The sequence below is a fragment of the Onychostoma macrolepis genome, chromosome 03, assembly GCF_012432095.1.
Source record: "Onychostoma macrolepis isolate SWU-2019 chromosome 03, ASM1243209v1, whole genome shotgun sequence".
Taxonomy (NCBI): Eukaryota; Metazoa; Chordata; class Actinopteri; order Cypriniformes; family Cyprinidae; genus Onychostoma; species Onychostoma macrolepis.
This window is the reverse complement of record NC_081157.1, coordinates 40,898,599-40,919,733: the sequence shown is the minus strand read 5'-3', so window position 1 is coordinate 40,919,733 and position 21,135 is coordinate 40,898,599. Positions and strand designations below refer to the sequence as shown.

General features: G+C 38.1%; 2 protein-coding genes and 1 pseudogene across 2 annotated transcripts; all 3 read right to left on the bottom strand.

Moving 5' to 3' along the window:
* Positions 1–464: 464 nt before the first annotated feature.
* Positions 465–8,792, bottom strand: pitpnbl (phosphatidylinositol transfer protein, beta, like). Its single transcript, XM_058769070.1, has 12 exons — positions 8,607–8,792; positions 7,777–7,893; positions 7,331–7,361; positions 6,970–7,115; positions 5,686–5,777; positions 5,485–5,492; positions 5,247–5,321; positions 4,753–4,836; positions 4,430–4,507; positions 3,207–3,314; positions 2,187–2,309; positions 465–1,368 (listed from the first exon to the last, which is right to left on the bottom strand). The coding sequence occupies exons 1-12, from the start codon at positions 8,705–8,707 to the stop codon at positions 1,321–1,323; spliced, it is 1,011 nt and encodes a 336-aa protein (XP_058625053.1). The 5' UTR covers positions 8,708–8,792; the 3' UTR covers positions 465–1,320.
* A 1,537-nt stretch (positions 8,793–10,329) lies between these two features.
* On the bottom strand, positions 10,330–12,053 carry LOC131536255 (heat shock 70 kDa protein-like). The gene is made up of 2 exons (XM_058769066.1): positions 11,634–12,053; positions 10,330–11,188 (listed from the first exon to the last, which is right to left on the bottom strand). The coding sequence occupies exon 2, from the start codon at positions 11,080–11,082 to the stop codon at positions 10,684–10,686; it is 399 nt and encodes a 132-aa protein (XP_058625049.1). The 5' UTR covers positions 11,083–11,188; positions 11,634–12,053; the 3' UTR covers positions 10,330–10,683.
* A 1,835-nt stretch (positions 12,054–13,888) lies between these two features.
* LOC131535457 (putative nuclease HARBI1) lies at positions 13,889–15,262 on the bottom strand (annotated as a pseudogene).
* Positions 15,263–21,135: the final 5,873 nt, after the last annotated feature.

The following is a 21,135-nucleotide window of genomic DNA, read 5'->3' as shown; positions in this document are numbered from 1 at the left end:
ATCAAAGACCATTTAAAAAGTTGCGAGACAACATTTAAAACTTACTTTTGAAATGTCTGTTTTATACATCAGTCCACAGGACTTTCTGACGCCTTAAAAGGTTTAAGGCTAATTGCGTATCACATCATAATAAATAATGAGACAAGCAGCTTATCAGCTTTATTTGTCTGTGTGTTATTCTGTACTAAAGACAGTACAAAACCCAATCACTAGAGGACGCCGTTGATCACTGAGAGCGAGGATTTCATCTCAACTCACATAAATGGCAACATGCTTTACTTTCAGTTTGGTTACATGCAAAAAACAAAACAAAAAAGTGCATAAAATAAAATGAATCATTTATGATTGTTAAACGTTATTACTTTGTATATAGAAACATATAGCTTGCAATTTAAAAAGACCAAAAGCTTGATATAAACTACAAACAGTGCAGAAGAAACAAATGATGCAAACAGGTCATGGTAGTCAATGAGGTTTTCTTTTATTTGTTACAGTATTGTAAATTGTACTTCATTCTCCAAAAATTCAGACCATCCCCACTGAAGAGGGGTGTGGCCTGTGGCATGTCAGTCAAAGGTGGGAGGGGTTTCAAGGCTCTTACACTCAGTTTAAAAATGAAACCATATCCATCCACTGCTCTCAATGACATCCACACTGCAATCAGTGCAGAACCAAACCAAAAGACCACCGTAACTAAACCAGAAAACCGTTATGCTTTAAGCCGCATGAGTTCAACAAGCCTTCTGTTTCCCTTTAATCTCAATTACTCTATATTCTGACATCAATGATCCTACCTCTTGAGGCATATACAAGTTCCACCGATATTTCCTGAACATGACAAATTTAACAGAATTAAGAAGTAAAATTACTTAGTCATTTATTTATGGTCAAAATACATGTAGTGAAATGTTTCCTCAGACTCTCTGTGGAACGGGCTTGGGATTCGTTACTCCACTGGCGTACTCAGTAAAAAGCTGATGGTTGCAAAATGAACCAAAAACCATTAAACAGTTATAATACTTAATTATAAAAAGAAATGCCGGTATCACTTAACGTATCTTAAGTGAATCCAAACGAATTTGGCAGCAAATGATGAGGTTTAAAGTCAGACTGCACAAACCACGGATACACATGCATACTGTGCACATTCGCTTAAACGCATTCACACTCATGGTAATGGACATGTCCTGGGTAAGGGATGACCGTTTTCTGTTTGGAAGGGCTTGATGATGTGGCACGTTGTGATTGGCCATGAGGACTGGAGGAGGTAAAATAAAAAGTAGCCCCTATTTTGTTTCTTCCATTCTTTTTTGGCTCTCCCTAGTCCTCGCCTGCTTTCATCCCTCGCACAGACCCTTGGCTACGCATCTGAAAATTAAAAAACAGATTTAATAATAAATCACCTGTGGCGTGCAACTACCATTAAGTTTGTGGAAAGATTTTTTTAAAACAAGAAATTAATACTTTGTCAATAAGGACACATTAATCAAAGTTGACAGTAAAAGACACTTACAAAGTTACAGAAGATTTTTTTTAAATGCTTTTTTTTCCTATTCAAAGAAACAATGCATCATGATTTTCCACAAAAAAAAAGCAAAAAAAAAAAGCACGTTTTTAACATAAGAAAAGTTTCAGTAACACTTTACAGTAAGGTCTCAGTCAATTAGTTAGTTAATGCATTAAAATTAACAAGGAGCAGTAAATTTGTTAAAGCATGCATTAATCTTTGATTAACTATTAGCTAATAAAAATACAACTTTGTCAGTTCACGTTAGCACATGTCTATTGAAAGATATTAACATACAACTTTTAATTTGAGTATTAGTAAATGTTGATATTAAATAGCTTAGTTAACATGAACTAACAATTAAAAAGTACTTCTAATGTAGTTACCTAAAGTTAAATGAGGAAACAGTGTAAAGTGTTATAAAGCAAGCTAGAAAGAGAGAATGCATTATCAGTATAAAGAGAAAAAGGAGAAATTATTATATTTCGGATCAAATAAATGCAGCTTTGGTGAGCGCACAAGAGACTTTTCAAAAACATCAAAGCGACCCAAATCTAGCTTTATGTCACAAAAATTGCAGGTATAAATCTCCATTAATCTTCTCAAATTTATAACGTCCTGCAGTCATTCTGCTGATGTGGGAAGAACTGCATTGCATGGTTTCTACAGAAACACAAACCTGGTCCAGCTCCCTCTGTGTCTCTTCCTCCATCCTACGAATGTCATCCATAGTGAGGTCCACCCAGCGGTCCAGCCAACAAAAGAGTTGCCGATGGAAATTAGTGAAAAGCCTTTTCTCCTGCTACTCGGAGACAGAGACGGGGTTGATATTAGTACAACAGCATGACTAGAGCTGTCAAAATCACATCAAAATAGTACAGCATTGTTTATTTGTTTTTTTAACATTATGCCAGCTTCTGTGGCTATTTTCATGGTGAGAGAATTTGGGTAAGACTTTAGTTTAGGGACTAAAGTTATTAATCAGTTGCTTATTGGTTACTAGCTTATTGCTTGTTTATTAGTACTTATAAAGCACATATTAGTGGATCTTCTCCTTAGATTAAAAACTTGTGCCATCTTGGAATGGTCCATTCAGCAGTTGGTATTAAAAAAAAAAAAAAAAAAAAAAAAACTGGTTTCATTTAGTTTGTTCATACTTTATAGTATACAGATTCCATTTTGTTTGTCATTAATACAGGAATGAATAATTGACTTTAGCTCCATAAGAGGTATTGTGCAAATTGAGGTCTTTTGTGGAAGTGTCCGTTTCTTCGTTTGCTGTCATTCAACAGTGCCCTGGCATCCAACAAAACCAGATATTACATTTATGACCCTGTAGTTCCAGCAGTTTGTAAAAGTGCTGGGTGATCATTTTTTATGACATTGCTTAAAGACAGGACTTTGAATCTGTAATAAGAACATTTCTCCGTTGCATAGTGTTTATGTAATCCAATGCTATAGCATTTGTTTCTGATGTAAAAACTGAGCTGTTCAGGGATGGATATTCCTCTTTTTTTTTTTTTTAGTGATTTATGCAGATAACACATGATCCTCTTTTTTATCCGACAGTATCTATAGCGATATGTGATGGAAACATTTCTCTGACTCGAGCTGTTGTTGAAAGTCAACCAGTACAGTATAAAAAGTTGAGCCTTTCTGTGCTGGTGCCATATTGAAATCTTCTGTGCTGATGGATCACCTTATGAATGAAGTTCTCCACACGTCCCTGCAGACCCCACCAGCGAAAATGAACCGTCACCAGCTTGTACGCCGTCATGTAGGGACAGTTACCATTATGAAGCTCTTTCTGCAAGAGACAGAGAGGGGTGGGTGCATGAGGAACAGATTTTGTAGATGATCACTCATTTAGATAGTTCAATACAATCAATGTGAACAGAAACCGCGCATACAAGATTGAATGACAACATGAGCTATGCCAGGCAAGAGAAATGTTGATTTCAAATAATCTTTCAGTCTTAAGTCTCAAAAAATTAGTTTACTGTAATTAAAATGGAAAACTGTTACTCTACAACCATGTCAGCCACCACAGATAAATTTAAGGCGTGAATCAAGTAAAAAAAAAAAAAAAAAAACCTAACTAAATCAGGCATAAAGGAGGATCTTCACCAGTTAACAAAAATTTGTAGGATGCTGCCTTAAGGTGCAGCAGTCACATTTTTACGGTTGTTAACTGGATTTTGTCAGTGAATCCTGTGTGTGTGCTGTGCATCATACGTCACTCACTACACTACCGACAATGGGCAAAGGACCTTACTCCTTGCAAAATTCACCAAAATGTGACCACACCTATGCAACTGTGTTTCCTATATAGGCAGCATTCATCAAGGCAGCTCACTAAGGGTTAACAAAAGACCTGTTGTGCTTTGTTGGATTACAAATTTATAAAAAGTTAAATCTAGGTTCCAATGTAACAGCATATAAACTGAAGTTATATACATTGTATTTAGCATTTATGGTGAAGAGGACATCAGATGAACGATTCCGTTAAACAAAGTTTGTAGCAAGAGGTTCCTGCCGGTTCCTGTTCTCTTATTGTAAGTCAAATGAGCCAGATGACGGAGACTCTCACCTTTTGTTTGTAATGGCTCTAGGTGCCTCTGCCCCAATCTTTAGGCAGTTATGCTGATTGGATTAGGAGTGGTTAAATGGGGCAGGTTGCTATACCTGAATACTTCATTTGCATGCTTTGTTTAAGGTCGTCACCCAAGTGCTTTGTCTCCATTTCTAAGCACTGCCCCCTTAATGTATATAAATTACAATGCAGCGACGCACAGCAAGTTCTCAATAAAGAGTAACTTCTGTATGAAAGATATCCCAACGTCTCCTGGTCTCTGCTTTGGCGAGGAAAAAGTTTCCAACAGTTTCAAAATGCATACATGTGAATATGGTGTGTTTGTGTACCTTCCATTCAGGTCCCAGAGGTCCTCTGCCAGTTTTCTCCGAGTGGTAGATAGCAGGGTCCTCTTCTGGTTTATAGTCCTGAAAGACGAATGAAACAGATGGAGGGATGAATGGGAGTGGATGAGGAAGGAAGAGGAGAAATACAAAAGCAAAACAGTAGGTCAATAGAGGAATCTGTGCTTATGATTTGATTTCAATCTGTAGGATTTTAATGAACTCAACATGAAGTAGAATAAGATTAAGAGCGTCTTTAGCACTAATACAAATTCTGGATCTACAGTTTCACAGAAAGACAGATATGAACTTTTCCCAATTCAACTCACCACATCATCCACCTGAGAGCGATCAGCTATATCGATCGGCACAATCTCAATGTCCTCCCACTCCTCAGGAGGAAGACCATGAGGCTGCATGAGAGGAAGAATAGAGTATTAAAATAAAGACATCGTTTCAGTGGGATTTACTCTCAAATTGCCCTTTTCATACAACAGGATCAAATAACGTTTGTATGAACAAAGCAAGTCAGACCGCTTTTCTATTCTTGCGTCAACCGTGAATAAAGCCTGTAAATCACAGTAACAATGGCTAAACTCGGTAATTAAAGATTGCAAAGTCCATAATACAGGAAAGTCTTATCAAAATTACCATGTTACGTAAAATCTAATTAAGGCACAAGTTCATTCATCAACCATCCATCTTAATTAACCAACAGCAGATTCTAATGCTTTTTATTAGCGACTGCATTTGAAAAAAAATTGGGAGGAGGACACGCTGGTTGAAAGTTAAAGGTGCTGATGAACTGTGTATTAACACTCACATTCTCAGTTGTTCCCGTGTCTGGTTTATGCCAGGTTTCAATCTTAATGAAAAAGTCATCCTTCATGTATTCATTCTGAAAAGCAAAAAGCACAAGGAGAGCTTCACAAACTGAATCCATTTTTAATACAGTGTTTAGATCAAAACAGCGACATGCTGACTAAACTCTGATTCAGCAGATACATCCTGTGAGCAGTCTAGAATGATCTCAGAGCGTGATGATTTCAAAAATTACTTACTGTAACGACTGCGGTGTTCCATGATCGATTCAGTTGTGGGAATGAAGAGAACAATGATATTGACGATGAAAAAAGGGATTTTTGTATAGATCAGTAATTTAATGCATTAAATGCAAAAGAAAAGGGTAGAATTACACACATTCATATATATATATATAATCATTTACTCACACATGCACAAAATAATTAGTATTTACTAACTAGTGCGACAGTATGGGTAGGCGTTCCAGGCCTTCTCATGAAAAACCAGGGCTCCTTCAGGAGCAAACATTTGAATAAAACCAGGAACCTTGCTGTAAAAGACAAAATTAATATTCATAATATTACTGGTGAATAGTTGTAAAACAGAAGTCAATACAGTGGCTGCATGTCATTAATTCTAAGACTCAGAATACCAATTAAACAAATGTCTTCTCGAACAGTGGGTTTTTACAGTGGCCATTAATGAGAATAATTTTATGAATATCATCTTCAAACAATATATATATTTTTTTTTTTTTCCAAACAAAAAGCAAACAAAACATTGACGAAGGGGTCAACTACATAATGAAGATAAACCAACCAAAAAAAATGCTTCTTAGGATGAGAGTATTTTATATACATATAGGTACGGACAAGGGGTCACATTTGTTTTGTTATAATTCTGTTTTATTACAATTTAGGTTCTAATAATTTAGTATGTTACCATTTCTTTGCCGTTTCAAGAATTGTGTGTTTCATAACTGTTTTATGGCTTATATTTAGCAAAAAAAAGACTATTATTGTGACAACCCATGTAATGTGAAAACGTCCCATGTTTCAGTGAAATATTTTTTATATTATTTTTTTTAACCAGGCAATGTCCAAATGTTTGTTTGTTTTTAAGCCAAGACAGTGTAAAAAGTGTGGAACTTGCCCCAGTCTTGCCTATACACTACTTTTCAAAAGATTAGCCAATATTTTTTGAATGTCTCTTATGCTTACAAAGGCTGCATTTCTTATCAAAAAAGCATATATTGGAATATTGTGAAATGATATGCATTATAATATTTGTAGTAAAAGTTTTCTATTAGAATATTAATAATTTTTTTAAATGTATTCCTGTGATGGCAAAGCTGAATTGTCATACGGTCTTTCACAGATAATTCTAGTATGATTATTTGGAGCTCAAGAAACATTTCTTATTATTACCAATGTTGAAAAGAGTTGCGCTGCTTAATATTTCTGTGGAAACTGAGACACATATTTTTAAGATTCTTTCACGAACAAAGTTAAAAAACAAAACAAAAAACAGGACTTATTTGAAAGTCTTTACTGATATGACTGAACAATTCAAATGAAAACCTGAACTTTTTCTTTAAAAAAAAATAAGTAAAAATACTGACCCCAAGATAACAGTAGTGTATATTTCAATAGAATAGTAAGTGTAACTGCTAAACAGTAGATGTCTGCCAGAGGCTCCTACAACAACTCAGCGATCACAGTTTTACGTACACATGCGCTCACCTGTGTATGTGGTAGATCTTGTGGGTGTACTGGCCCTTCTCTCCATCCTTCTCGTAAGGTTCATTTCGGAGGACCTCGATGCCTTCTCCTCCCCCTGTGTTGTTCTTACTGGCCTCTGCAACCGAGTACAGTTGGCCGACCTGGTACTGAGAGGGGGGCGAGGGAATGTTACATAAATAGCTAGTGGCAACAGTCCACCAGTTCACAGCACAATAGAAACAAACAATGTAATGCAGAAGAGGTGCTGCTGACTCCATTATAGTGAAGGGAGCTGTCTAAATATTTGCTTAAGCAGGAACACAGATCCCCATTGAGCACAGAAGACACAGCAGCCGGTTACTGTAAAAGCAGTGACCCTTACCTCTTCTACTGAACATGGCAACAGCACCTGGCTGAAAAGAGAAGTAAACAGAGGTTAAAAGCAGCTCTGAATCATTATTTCTCTCATATCATGGACACCGCATCACGCCGCGCCTGTGTAACGGGCGTGTCGTTAGCTGGCCCCGCTTTAACCGGTACGATAAACCGGCACTTTAACACGCAGCGGAGCCTGAACTCAATATATTACTCGTATTAAACACTCATCCGATCACGCGTTGATGAATAGCGGCGTTAGTGGAGACGCGGTCCATTAAACACACTATAATGCTGTCTCAGGCAGGCTAAGCGGCTAGCGCCCGTCCAAATCACGGGCTTAAAATCAGCCATTTATTATGCCATATGGAAAACTGCTTAAAATACGGCAGTCCGGACTGTAAATCATACCGCAACTGAATCCAGTTAACGTATAAAGTAAAAGCCACTCACTATTGCTTGATGAGTACCATCCCGACTCTGAACAGAACGGTACACTCAACAACAGACTGCGGTCGCCGGAAATGAGCCCCGCGCGTCACCAGCTGAGAGGGGCGTGAGGAGGACACGCTGGGGTTTGAGCAGAGAGACCATGATGGGAAGGGAATTTCGTGGGATAATCATGGCACTAAATTCTTCTTCTTCCGTTTTTTGGCGCGTTGCATTCTTTGTGCATATCGCCACCTACTATTTATTTATAATCAGTTTTTCCTCGTTTTCGCGCTTGCCTCTCTCACATATCCAGCCATATATTATGTATAATTATTTGATGCTCCATCCCATTCCATCTCCTAAAGTCCCACCTGGCGCTGCGTGTTCAGCTCCTCCAAATTGGCCCCTAAAATCTGGAATAGCCTAGAGCAGCGGTTCTCAGACCTCTCTATGAAGTAGCCCCAGCACTGCACATTTTATGTCTCTCTATATCTGACACACCCACTTCAGGTCTTGCAGTCTCCATTAGTGAGCTGATGAGTTGAATCAGGTGTGTTAGATGAGGGAGACGTACAAAATGTGCAGGGCTCGGGGTATTCTAGGACAGCTTTGAGAACTACTGGTCTAGAGTAGTGGTTCCCAAACCGGTCCTGGAGGACCCCCTGCCCTGCACATTTTGTATGAGACTCTCCCTAATCACATATCCCTAATTTACACATACATACAAACATACAAAGGTGCAAGGCAGGGGACCTCCAGGACAGGTTTGGGAACCACTGGCCTAGAGCAGGAGTGCCGATGTCTTGCAGAGTTTAGCTCCAACCCTGGGGAAAAAAAAAAAAAAACCTCACCTGCCTGTAGCCTCAGTGATTCTGAAGACCTTGATTAGCTGGTTCAGGTGTGTTTGGTTGGAGCTAAACTCTGCAGGACAGCGGCACTCCAGGACCAACATTGCCTAGAATAGGGGTGTCAAACTCAGTTCCTAGAGGGCCGCAGCCCTTCAGAGTTTTGTTCCAACACACAAACCATGTAGTTTTCAAATAAGCCTGAAGGACTTGATTAGCTGGATCAGGTGTGTTTAATTAGGGTTGCATCTAAACTCTGCAGGGCTCCGGCCCTCCAGGAACTGAGTTTGACGCCCCTGGCCTAGAGCATCCTTATTCCAGCGGTTTTCAAACTTGTTCCTGGGGACCCACAGCTCTGCACATTTTGCATGTCTCCCTAATTTACACACCTGATTCAGATCATCAGCTCAATAGGAAAGAGCTCCATGAACTCAAATTAGTGTGTCAAATAAGGGAGACATGCAAAATGTGCAGAGCAGTGGGTCCCGAGGAACAAGATTGAAAACCACTGCCTTATTCTATATTAAATCCTTTCACTTAATCCAGTAGTACAGTGGTTCTCAAACCTGTCCTGGAGTACCCCTAGCCCTGCACGTTTTGTACGTCTCCCTCATCTAACACACCTGATTCAACTCATCAGCTCATTAGTAGAGACTGCAAGACCTGAAGTGGGTGTGTCCGATATAGGAAGACATACAAATTGTGCTGAAGGAGTGGATGCCGAGCTGCCATATCCTTCATATTGATATTAATTATATTATTTCTTGTTTGACTATTAATCAAGTTATGGCAAGAGTGAAATGTGTAACCTTATGTGTGCTTATGAGATATTAAAGAATCCTGCTTTATGCTGTACTTCTACTCTCTAAGACGATGACTTCATAGTGTGTGTGTAACGAACCATACTGGTCAAATTCTAGCCAGGGCTAGGCGGCCTTGAAGTTCTGATAAGTGCTCTGTGTGTGTGTTTGCTGGTAGCTCTCTCTCTGTGTGCTAGAAGACTGTCTCTGTCAGCTACCGCCATCCTGACCAAAAATAGGTGTCCGGAAGACACCTGTCTTGTATGATCCCTGATCGCTGACGTCTGCCCAATCTGATGGAGATATGTTTGAAGCGTTTACGTCCATATGTGGAGATTGTCCAAGTTTATCTAGGTTTTAGAACCTATCAGAATTTTGATGACTTATGCATTGACGCAATTAGCAACCTCTGTTAGGGTATAATTGCTGGTGTTTTTGACATGTACGCAGAGCGGCCTACGAACTCGATTGTGAGTCTTGAAGCTGACTTCTGCTGATGAAACTGCAAACTATCTTCAGTAAATTTTCTTCATTTTTGATCAAATCTCTTGACTTCTGGTCTTCATTCAACACACCTGGTCTGAGGGTCTTTACTGTAAATTCCCCTACAGTGCAGTGCTGGGGTACTTCATGGAGAGGTTTGAGAGCCACTGCTGTAGCATATATGTATTCTATTAATATTCTGTATCCTACCCTATCTCTATTAAAATCCATGACACTATCTGTCATTAATTAAACATTAGAGAGGATTCTTCTGTTTTCTAAGTAATATCGACCTGCTCAATTTTTCTTCATTTACTTCTACCCTGAGGAAAATAATAACAGTTTACATTTTTCTGGTCTTGGCTGGTTTAGGATGATCTGCAAACCTGAAAAATGGTCCTTGTTAGGCATGAATACATTTAAGAACATTAAGAAACATCTTAACATTTGTTACATTTTTAATAATTTATTGAGAATGTTCAGAGTCTTGAACAAAAAAAAAAAACACTTCATATGGAATATGGCACAACATTAATGCTTACAACTGGAATGCACACAGATTCACAATTCCACATTTCAACAGTCAGAATGCTGAACACTTTCTATTTATTTCGTAAAGTGCAGATAATGCATGAAATACCATTAGCAGTCTATATACACGCATATACATTAGTATTTCTTATAACATGCATTTCAATAACATTCAAAAGAAATGATTCAAAAATTCTTAAACAATAAATGATGTAACTGGAATTAAGAAGAAAACCTGAACAAAATCAATTACACTGCCCATCTCATACCTAATCCACCTTCATGTTGAAGGCGTAAGACTCCAGGGCGTTTTTGGCAGCAATCTTCTCTCTTTGCTGATCATCTTCAGTTTTGTATTTGTCTGCTTCCTGCACCATCCTCTCAATCTCCTCTTTACTCAGTCTGCCCTTGTCATTGGTGATGGTGATCTTGTTCTCTTTTCCAGTGCTTTTGTCCACCGCAGACACATTTAGGATTCCATTGGCATCGATGTCAAAGGTCACTTCGATCAGCGGGACTCCACGTGGAGCAGGTGGGATTCCTGTCAGCTCAAATTTACCCAGCAGGTTGTTGTCTTTTGTCATGGCCCTCTCTCCCTCGTATACCTGGATCAGGACACCGGGCTGGTTGTCTGAGTAGGTGGTGAAGGTCTGGCTCAAGATCTGCATTTAAAGCCACACCAGAGGTGTTCAGCTTGGATCAGGACTTGGTTTTCTGCAGACCAGTCAAGTTCTTCCACACTGACTTAATCAATCATTTCTTTTTGAACCTTGCCTTATACACAGAGGCATAGTCATGTTAGAATAGAAAAGGGTCCTGTCCAAACTGTTGCTTTAAAATTAGTACACAATTCCCTAGAATATCGTTATATGTTTAAACATTAAGATTTGTACTCATGGAAATTACTAAAGTAGTCAAACCTGTTCATTAGAAGGGGGTGACCCAATACTTTTGGCAATATAGTGTATATAAATGTATATATTATTGATTATTTCAAGAAGTTACTAATGACACATCATTTTGATATTTTCATGTCTGGGAAAAATAATGGGATTAAATTGTGTTAATTGATGTTAATAGTGCTCACAAAGTGTTAAAGCGTAGTGTATTGGTGATACAGATTTAACTGATCTTTGAGACGCAAACGGCAGATACGCACTTAATAGTAAGCAAATGAATAAAGAGAAACTAAACAAGAATAATACAGAATTATGCTTACCTTAAAATGCTGTAGAAGTAAGCTTACTGTCACTTCTTTTCTCAGAGAAAGTTGTTGTCATTTTCGCTTTCTTCGACGTAATTGTAGTTGACCCAGTAGAAACACTGACGCTCCCAATCTGCGCTGCTGTTTAAATACAGAAGTCGGTCTCATTCTTTCCCTTCTTCTGTTAGTAGGCTACATATTGTGAGGTTTTTCTATGGGCGGAGCTTAGGTGGAGGCGGAAAGATTCCTCTGACCACTTCACTAATGCTAGCAATTAAGTTTGTTAGCTTGTTTTTTTTTTTTTTTTTTTTTTTTACAATTAGTGGAGAAAATCCGATTTGACCTGCGTATGTAAGATCACTTACTGTGAAGGACCGTGATTGTTATTTAAATAAGTTAACTTTAACGGACGAAACCAGGGGCCTGTACCATGATGGTGGCTAAACAAACTCCGGGTTACAGGATTAGTTTTGAGTTGACAAAACCAAACCGATGCAATCAGGCTTAATTGGTACCATGAAGCAGCTCATCAACTTTCTCTGTCAACTCGGGCTTTGATCCTTAAGCTATGATTACTCCACGGGCGCGTGCACATAAAAGAGTGACGTCGGCACCGAACAACCAATCGCGTTCAATATGGATAGAGCTGGAGCTGTCTATTTTTCTGCGGAGGAGCAAGAAATAATTATTCAAAAGTATGAAGAATATAAACGTGTTTCAAGGACGCAGTAATACTGTATCTGCTGCCAAAGCAAGAGAAGAGTGTTGGAAAAAGATCGCTGATTGCGTTAATGCGTAAGTTAAACAAATATACATTCAATATTAATTAAAAATGATGTGCATGATGTATGTGTGAGCGCGCGTGTATATGATGCCTTTACAATAAGGTTGTATTTGTTTAGAGAACGTAATGCATTAGCTAACATGAATTGACAATGAACGATAGTTTTTCAGCATTTATTAATCTAATGTTAATTCCGTTAGTTGTTCAAGTTACTCATGTTACTTCACTGTGCATTAGACGTATGTTAACAGTTAGTTTTATTTTAAAAATGTATTAATGCTTAAATTAAAATGTGTATATACGTATACTGTATGTACAAAGGTTTGTGTATAAAAATGTGACTGTATATTAGGCCTACGTCATATAGATTAATAGGCTATTCATTGATTTTTAGATGCAACCCCAACTACAAACGTTCTTGGCAGCAGATAAAGACAAAATATAAAAATATCATTCAAAGTGGTGAGTATTTACCATAACCTTTTATTATTTTCGTGAACATTTTCACACAAACTTTTTTGCAGCAAACAGAAAAAAGTGACATTCGGAAAACAATACACTGTGGCAGAGGAGCTGGCTCTGAGTAGCAATAAGGGGCGGCCGATTATGGATGGTATTACAGGTGCTGTACAATCTGACCCTGGTGCTGGCTCCTCTAAGCAAGTGACACTGGGTATGTGTCCAATGCATTACTACCTTTTAAAAGTTGTACATGTGGCTGACTGTATGTTCTGCAGTAGAGGGAAATACAGTGTCCCTGTTGAAGCCGGCACACGTTCACACAGTCTCCCACACAGAGGTGAGCTTGCAGCAGACAGAACACTATGAATATGCTTTACAACAGTTACGCTTTACATTGGCCTACTTTTATTTATTAGGGTGACGCAAATGACGAAGACACCCTCTCTGTGTGTTCTGAAACCATTGCTGAGGTGAAAGCATTGTTTTTTTTTTATTTTTTATGGCACACATTTTAATGTCACACCAATGTGACTGGCCCTTATCTTTTATTGTAGGATTTTTCACAACCTACCCCACAAACTGACGCCTCTACCTCAATGGGCTTCAGAAGGAATGTGAACAAGGTACTGCTTTAAACCCTTGACATAAATTACAGCCAGTCCTGTGCCTGTATTAAGTCATGCCTTTTGTCATTTGATTTACCTTAAGACTTGTAATGACTGTTTGTGGTGGAATTATGTTTCAGGTGGAAACTGACTCCGTCAGGGCCCTTTACAAAAGGAGCCTAGAATTGGACTGCACACTAAAGGAGCTGGACTGTGAGCTGAGGAGCCTCAAATTAAAAAATTAAATTGGAGATCAAACAGCTGGAAAAACAGATCTCAGTATGTGAACTTACTAAAACAGGCAACACATTAGTATGAACACTCAATACTTATTAATGCATCTTTCTCTCTTTCTCCCTCCTTAGCCACATCAACAATAAAACCATTTGAGACCTATCTGCAGTTTCAATTTACTTTTATTAAGTAAAATATTGTATGGTGATTGCATCTCTGACAGCTGTGCCAGCTGGGTGGTCAAGTGTGATTGGGTCAATTTCATCGGGGAGAAGCTGGTTTAGTGATGGTGCTTGCTCCTTTCTGATAGTGGCTATATTGTGCAGAATGGCACATGCAGCCACTATCTGTGATGCCCGCTCTGGTGACACCCTTAACAGCCGAAGGCAGTTGAAACGTGCCTTTAGGATGCCAAAGGTCATCTCGATCTTGACCCTGGTTTTACTGAGGGCCACATTGAACCGGTTTTGTGGCCTTGTCTGAGGGTCAGGATAGGGGGTTAGTAAAAATCTCTGGCATGCATAACCCCTGTCTCCTACCAACAGGCCATCAAAAGCCCTGTCACAGAACAGAAAAGGGGAAAATTGTATAAGTTTTGCTTTGTCAATTAAAAAGAACACTTTTTAAAGTGTTTTGTACTGTAACTTGCCTTCCTCAAAGCGCTGACACAACACAGACTCACGGAAAATTCGTGAGTCATGCACTGAGCCAGGCCATTTGTCATCAAGCTTGTGATCATGCATTCATGATCACAAGTTATCTGAAGATGAAATGTACAGTAGATCATTGTCATATGTGTTAATGATTCATCTCACTGAAAATAAGTCATCTTGAATCTATAGTATACCTACCTGAACATTGAGGCTGTGAAAGGACTTTCTATTCACATAATCTGCCTCATGTTCTCCAAGAGCTGTGGAGATTGCAACATGTGTGCAGTCTATTGCTCCTATGACTCTAGGGAATCCTATCATAAGATTAATATATTTGTTAAAAGATTTAGAATAATATTAACATGTACTGTATTGTATAATTTAAGTGTTCTAAGTGAAATCTGCTTTCTGGGGAGAAAAAAAGTGAATGTATAAAAGTAAATCTGTTCATGTAGTGTCACCCTATGAGTCTTACCGGCAATTTTATAAAAGCCCTCTTTTATGGACATGGTCGATAAATGTCCGAGGAACACTATGAATCTATTCATGTACCCCTGCAGTGCGAGGACCACCTTGCGAATGGTTCGACAAACCGTGTTTTTCCCAAGGTTCTCTGCATCACCGACCGCATATAAGTACGTACCGCTTGCAAAAAAACGCAACGCAATGCATACCATTTGCGGTACAGTAAGAGCATGACTTCGACGTGTCACATTTGATATGTGCGGCTCAAGAAGTTCGCAAATATAAGAGATTCTTTCCGCGGAGAATCTGTATCTTTCATACAAGTAAGTATCAGGAAAATCTAGGGATTTTGTCTGTCCCTAAAACTCTTTCTCTACGAAGTGCTCGTCTAACAATTTGTGCGGAGATGTCCACAGGATTTGGTAGAAAAGGTGAAGCCATTGCAACAGACACTGGGATATGTGACGTCACCTATATGTTTCTTTGATCACAGCTGATTGGTCGAATTTCAGTCTGAGATCTCGAATCCAGAACATAACCTGCCCCGGAGCAGGTTAGCCGTGCAGCATAAGATACCATGGCAACAAACAACGCTTAAAGCTGAGCTACCTTCATGGTACCTAAAACCCAGAGTTGGGGCAAACTAAACTGAAACTTACCTGGCTAGCCAGCTAAACCGGCTTCATGGTACAGGCCCCAGATCTCAAAGGACGGACGATCTGACAGGATACCTCAGGTTGAGTGATTCACATCTATAGAGAAACCTAACGTGTAGTAAAGACAAACTCACCTATATTTATCTAGTCATGAAGATGTAATATATACATACACATATATATATATATATATATATATATATATATACATACACACATATATATATATATATATATATATATATATATATATATATACATACACACACACACACACACACACATATATATATATATATATATATATTTCAATTTCAGCAGAAAACTATTTTTACAGCTACATGAGAGGAACTGGGCCAAAATACAAAAAGTAAGGCAAACATTCAATGTGATGGATATATTATTTGAAGATGTATGTATCATGTAATGGCCAAATAGTTATTTTAATGTATATACATCCTGTAAATTATGTAAGTTAAGTATATGGTGACATTACAGTACACTGTAAAAAATGACTGTGATTTTAATGGTAAAAAACTGTGAAAATGCTACAGTAAAAACCTGTTAAATGGTTAACGGTAAGTTCCTGTAAAATTTACAGGGAAAAAACGTAAACTGACGTTCCCAGAATTCCCTGCATTGCATTTCAAATTTTGTTTGAATTTGATGTTTTTTCTTTGAAATAACTATGTTTCTTCTTAGTTTTTTTTTCTTATCAGTTATGTTTATTAGGGTTGTATGTTAAATTAATGTTTACTGCATATTTCAGTTTAATGAGTCTCACCATGATGGTGTTTAGTGTTTGTGTGAGTGACACTGTGCACCTTCTATATATGTTATTTTTTAAAAGCTGCTTGTGATGGGCTTTGGATCATCATGTGACTTTCTCATCACCACCTGCATTTGGTGGTTATCAGTGTATTTCAAAGGTACAAAATAGATTTCAGTACTTTAATAGGTTGGTATATTAACATTATATCAATTAATGAAATTACGGTATTTAACTGTAAATTTAAGTTAAAACCTAAAATGTTGTTACTGTATTTTTTACGGTAGAATTCCAGCAACCACAGCTGCCGTTTTTTTACCGTAAAATTTTAGTAGCCTACATTTAAAGTACACAAATATTTTCTAGAAATAAAAATTTCAGAAACAAATTTTGAACTTAAAAATTCCAGCCACTATCAATCACAACAATGTATATTACATATAAATCGTCAGTTTATTGTTTTACACACATGCACACAGACATTTCATACATTACATAGTCGTGAGATGCATAAGAAATCTTGCATAAGCATAAGAACACGTAACACAAAACATAATCCATAACATCAAAAGACAATACTTTATCTAACCTTTTCTGATAAGAAGTGTGCACTGCAAACGCAAGCATTTTTGATGATCGTTTCTGTCCAGTCTGCTCGTTTTATCATGTTTAACCACAACTGTCGTTGATTTTTTTTGTCGAACAGTGGCAGCAGGTATGCAATCAAATTTCAAATTGGAGCCTGTACTACATCGATTCTGGCACCCAACATCACAACAAGATGATATTTTAAGCTCCTTATGTAGCCGAATCTGTGCTGGTTTGAATGGGCCACCTCCAATTTTCCCTTTGGCTGTGTGCGAAATGCCATACTATCATACTACTCTTACTATTTCTGCAGTATCCAGTATGTATGCTAATACAGTGAATTTTCTGTATGCATGGAATGCCCGGATTGCCTGCTACATTGGCTGAAATTTGATGTACCGGTATGCATCTGAAGATGCTGCATGGGATACTGTTTCCCAGAACGCAACGTGCTCCATGTGACTTTTCATCTTCAAACGCGTGAGTGAACTGAAGGCGGGGAATAGTAATTATAGGCTAAATATAAGACTTGTATATACGTATATACAAATACATGTAAACTATAAACTATCGCTGTGTATCTAAAAACAATATCGTTAGTAGTAGGACATAAATTGTACTTTAATCTCTGCGGCACATTTCCGATCAAGTAAAATGACGTTTACCTCTAGCGCTTAGATTGTTTCGAAGATATTAAGTAATAATAATATTGCAGCAATACTTAATATATAAATAAAATAATACTTCAATTATGCAAACAGAATTCAATTCCCCAGTCAAGCAGGTCTAAAAAGAAACAAGTGTATTTACTCTAAGGACAAATAGATCAATTTGTTGGCAGAGGCTATTTACATAAACTCTGCCCACCAATGCCTGGCTGCGATAAACAGCACTGCAAAAGACACATGTATTTCTGTAGTATTAGTGGCGCAATGAGTAAAAGATGTGAGCTTTTGACGAGATCAACCCGAGTTCAATTCGGGCTTTTGTCAATCTCATGCTTCTCCTTTTCCCATCACATACCAGATCAGAAAGGCATTTATTTTCAATAAAAATTAAGTAAATATTTGAAAATTGGAAATAAAATGCCTAATTAATAATAAAGTGTTATGTATGCTTAGCTGTAGGTAGGTTTTTGTCCCAATAAAGTGGCATTCATCTACTAAAATTTATTTACTCCCCTCACATTTTTGTAAATATTTTATTATACCTTTTCATGTGATAATACTGAAGAAATGACACTTTGCTACAATGTAAAGTAGTGAGTGTACAGCTTGTATAATAGTGTAAATTTGCTGTCCCCTCAAAATAACTCAACACACAGCCATTAATGTCTAAACCGCTGGCCACAAAAGTGAGTACACTCCTAAGTGAAAATGTCCAAATTGGGCCCAATTAGCCATTTTCTCTCCCGTTGACTCGTTAGTGTTACAAGGTCTCAGGTGTGAATGGGGAGCAGGTGAGTTAAATTTGGTGTTATCGTTCTCACTCTCTCATACTGGTCACTGGAAGTTCAACATGGCACCTCATGGCAAAGAACTCTCTGAGGATCTGAAAAAAAGAATTGTTGCTCTACATAAAGATGGCGTAGGCTATAAGAAGATTGCCAAGACCCTGAAACTGAGCTGCAGCACGATGGCCAAGACCATACAGCGGTTTAACAGGACAGGTTCCACTCAGAACAGGCCTCGCCATGGTCGACCAAAGAAGTTGAGTGCACGTGCTCAAATTGGTCTGCATGGCTGTCGTCCTAGAAGGAAGCCTCTTCTAAAGATGATGCACAAGAAAGCCCACAAACAGTTTGCTGAAGACAAGCAGACTAAGGACATGGATTACTGGAACCATGTCCTGTGGTCTGATGAGACCAAGATAAACTTATTTGGTTCAGATGGTATCAAGCGTGTGTGGCGGCAACCAGGTGAAGAGTACAAAGACAAGTGTGTCTTGCCTACAGTCAAGCATGGTGGTGGGAGTGTCATGGTCTGGGGCTGCATGAGCGCTGCCGGCACTGGGGAGCTACAGTTCATTGAGGGAACCATGAATGCCAACATGTACTGTGACATACTGAAGCAGAGCACAATCCCCTTACATGATAACGACCCCAAACACACCTCCAAGACGACCACTGCCTTGCTAAAGAAGCTGAGGGTAAAGGTGATGGACTGGCCAAGCATGTCTCCAGACCTAAACCCTATTGAGCACCTGTGGGGCATCCTCAAACAGAAGGTGGAGGAGCGCAAGGTCTCTAACATCCAATGGAAGAGGACTCCAGTGGCAACCTGTGAAGCTCTGGTGAACTCCATGCCCAAGAGGGTTAAGCCAGTGCTGGAAAATAATGGTGGCCAGACATTTTGGGCCCAATTTGGACATTTTCACTTAGGGGTGTACTCACTTTTATGGCCAGCGATTTAGACATTAATGGCTGTGTTGAGTTATTTTGAGGGGACAGTTTAGTGTAATTTCTTCAGTGTTGTCACATGAAAAGATATACTAAAATATTTACAAAAATGTGAGGGGTGTACTCACTTCTGTGAGATACTGTATATATTACAATTTACACTCAGTATGTTATTGCATACTGTTTTATAATGTACTACAGTATTGAAGTATAAATATCTGCCACCTAAATACTATTTACATGCCTGTTGCTAAAGAAAATGTTGTTATTTTAGTGTAAATAGAATTTATCATTATTTGCCCTTAGTGTTACTAGAATATATTACTTTTTCCACTTAGTGTAACTGCCAAAAATATCATTGTTCAGTTAAAGACAGCTCAGTGTTGATTCAGTTCTGTCCAATATGTAAAGTTTATCAATTATGAAATGAGTTCAATTGGGCAATATAGCATTGTTTACTGGTATGAAGCCTTTTTAACAAGCCTTTGTAAAAAGAATGGTTAGCACATTTGTTTGTAAGTTAACAACCTTGACAGCTGTGCTGAATTAATATTCAGTGTTTGTCATGTGACATACTACTCTGAAACATTTGTTGCTTATTGTATATTGTTTCACACACTATTCTTTAAAAAATAGTAGGCAGTATGCACTGTGTACTGGGCAGTAAGCAGCAAGCAGTAGGCAGGTATGCCATTTCGAACACAGCCTTTGTTTTGCCTCCAGCTAGCCAGTAGCCCCTCTCTGCAGAACAAAGATCCAGGGGGCGGGGTTGGATCCAAATCTAGGGTGTGGAGATGGTAGGTTTAGGGGTGGGGATGGGTGGGTTTAGGGATCAGGGGGTGGAGACGGGTAGGTTTAGGTATATGTAAGGTGGGAGGAGTTGGATCTAGATCCAACCACGCCACCTGGATCTCTAGCAATGTGACGTAATCGTGACGTCGGCACAAAAAGGGTCTATTGACCAATGAAAGGATCAAAATACAGAAAGTAGGATTCTAGTCTTTAAAATAAAAATAAATAAATAAAAAGTTAATCTGTAACTTAAACACAGATTGGATGTATTTATGACAGTCAATCGTATAACGCTTTTAAAAAAAAAAAAAAATTATTAAACAAAACATTGTATAATATTTGATGATTGTTGTTGCCATTTCATTGCTGGATTTCCCCCCCCAGCATAATGAATTTTCCAGGTATAATTATTAATTTACATATCTTTATCATCCAGAGCATACGATCAATGATATGCCTGGAATGACATTCATATCTTTCCCGGTAAAAGACTGACATGATTCAAGCGTGTTTACAAGATAAATAAATTGAGAACAAATGTTTTCATAAAAGCTGTATTGTTTGCCTAGTTTGTCATTTTGCGGTAACTTGTTTTGTTAAACCGTAGCCAATAGAGGGCACTAAAGGCACGTGAACGAGAGACAATTGTTTCTTTTGTCACATACACCTGTCTGTTCATGAGGGAGTGAAACTGCAAGAGAATATTAACCATTAGAAAATATGATTTCTTGTCATTTCACAACTTCAAACAGCATGCATAGCCATTTTTATATTAGAGATAATGGCCTTGTAAATCTTGCAAAGATTTTCTAATACATTTCAAATGGTGTGATGTATACAAAAAAAAAAAAAAAAAAATATATATATATATATATATATGTATGTATATATATAATAAATTAAATAGTTCATGGCATCTCCTGCTTTATTTATTAAGAATGTCTGATTACAGTCAACAACCTCTCAATTCAGTTTGTTGAAGAAATCTGATGGTTTTTATCGCCACGGCACATGGGGCTGTTTGTACTTTAAGATCTACTCTGGTATGCAGCACCAAAGTAAAAAAAAAAAAAAGAAGAAAGTCAAATCTATTAAACTTTACCTGCAAATA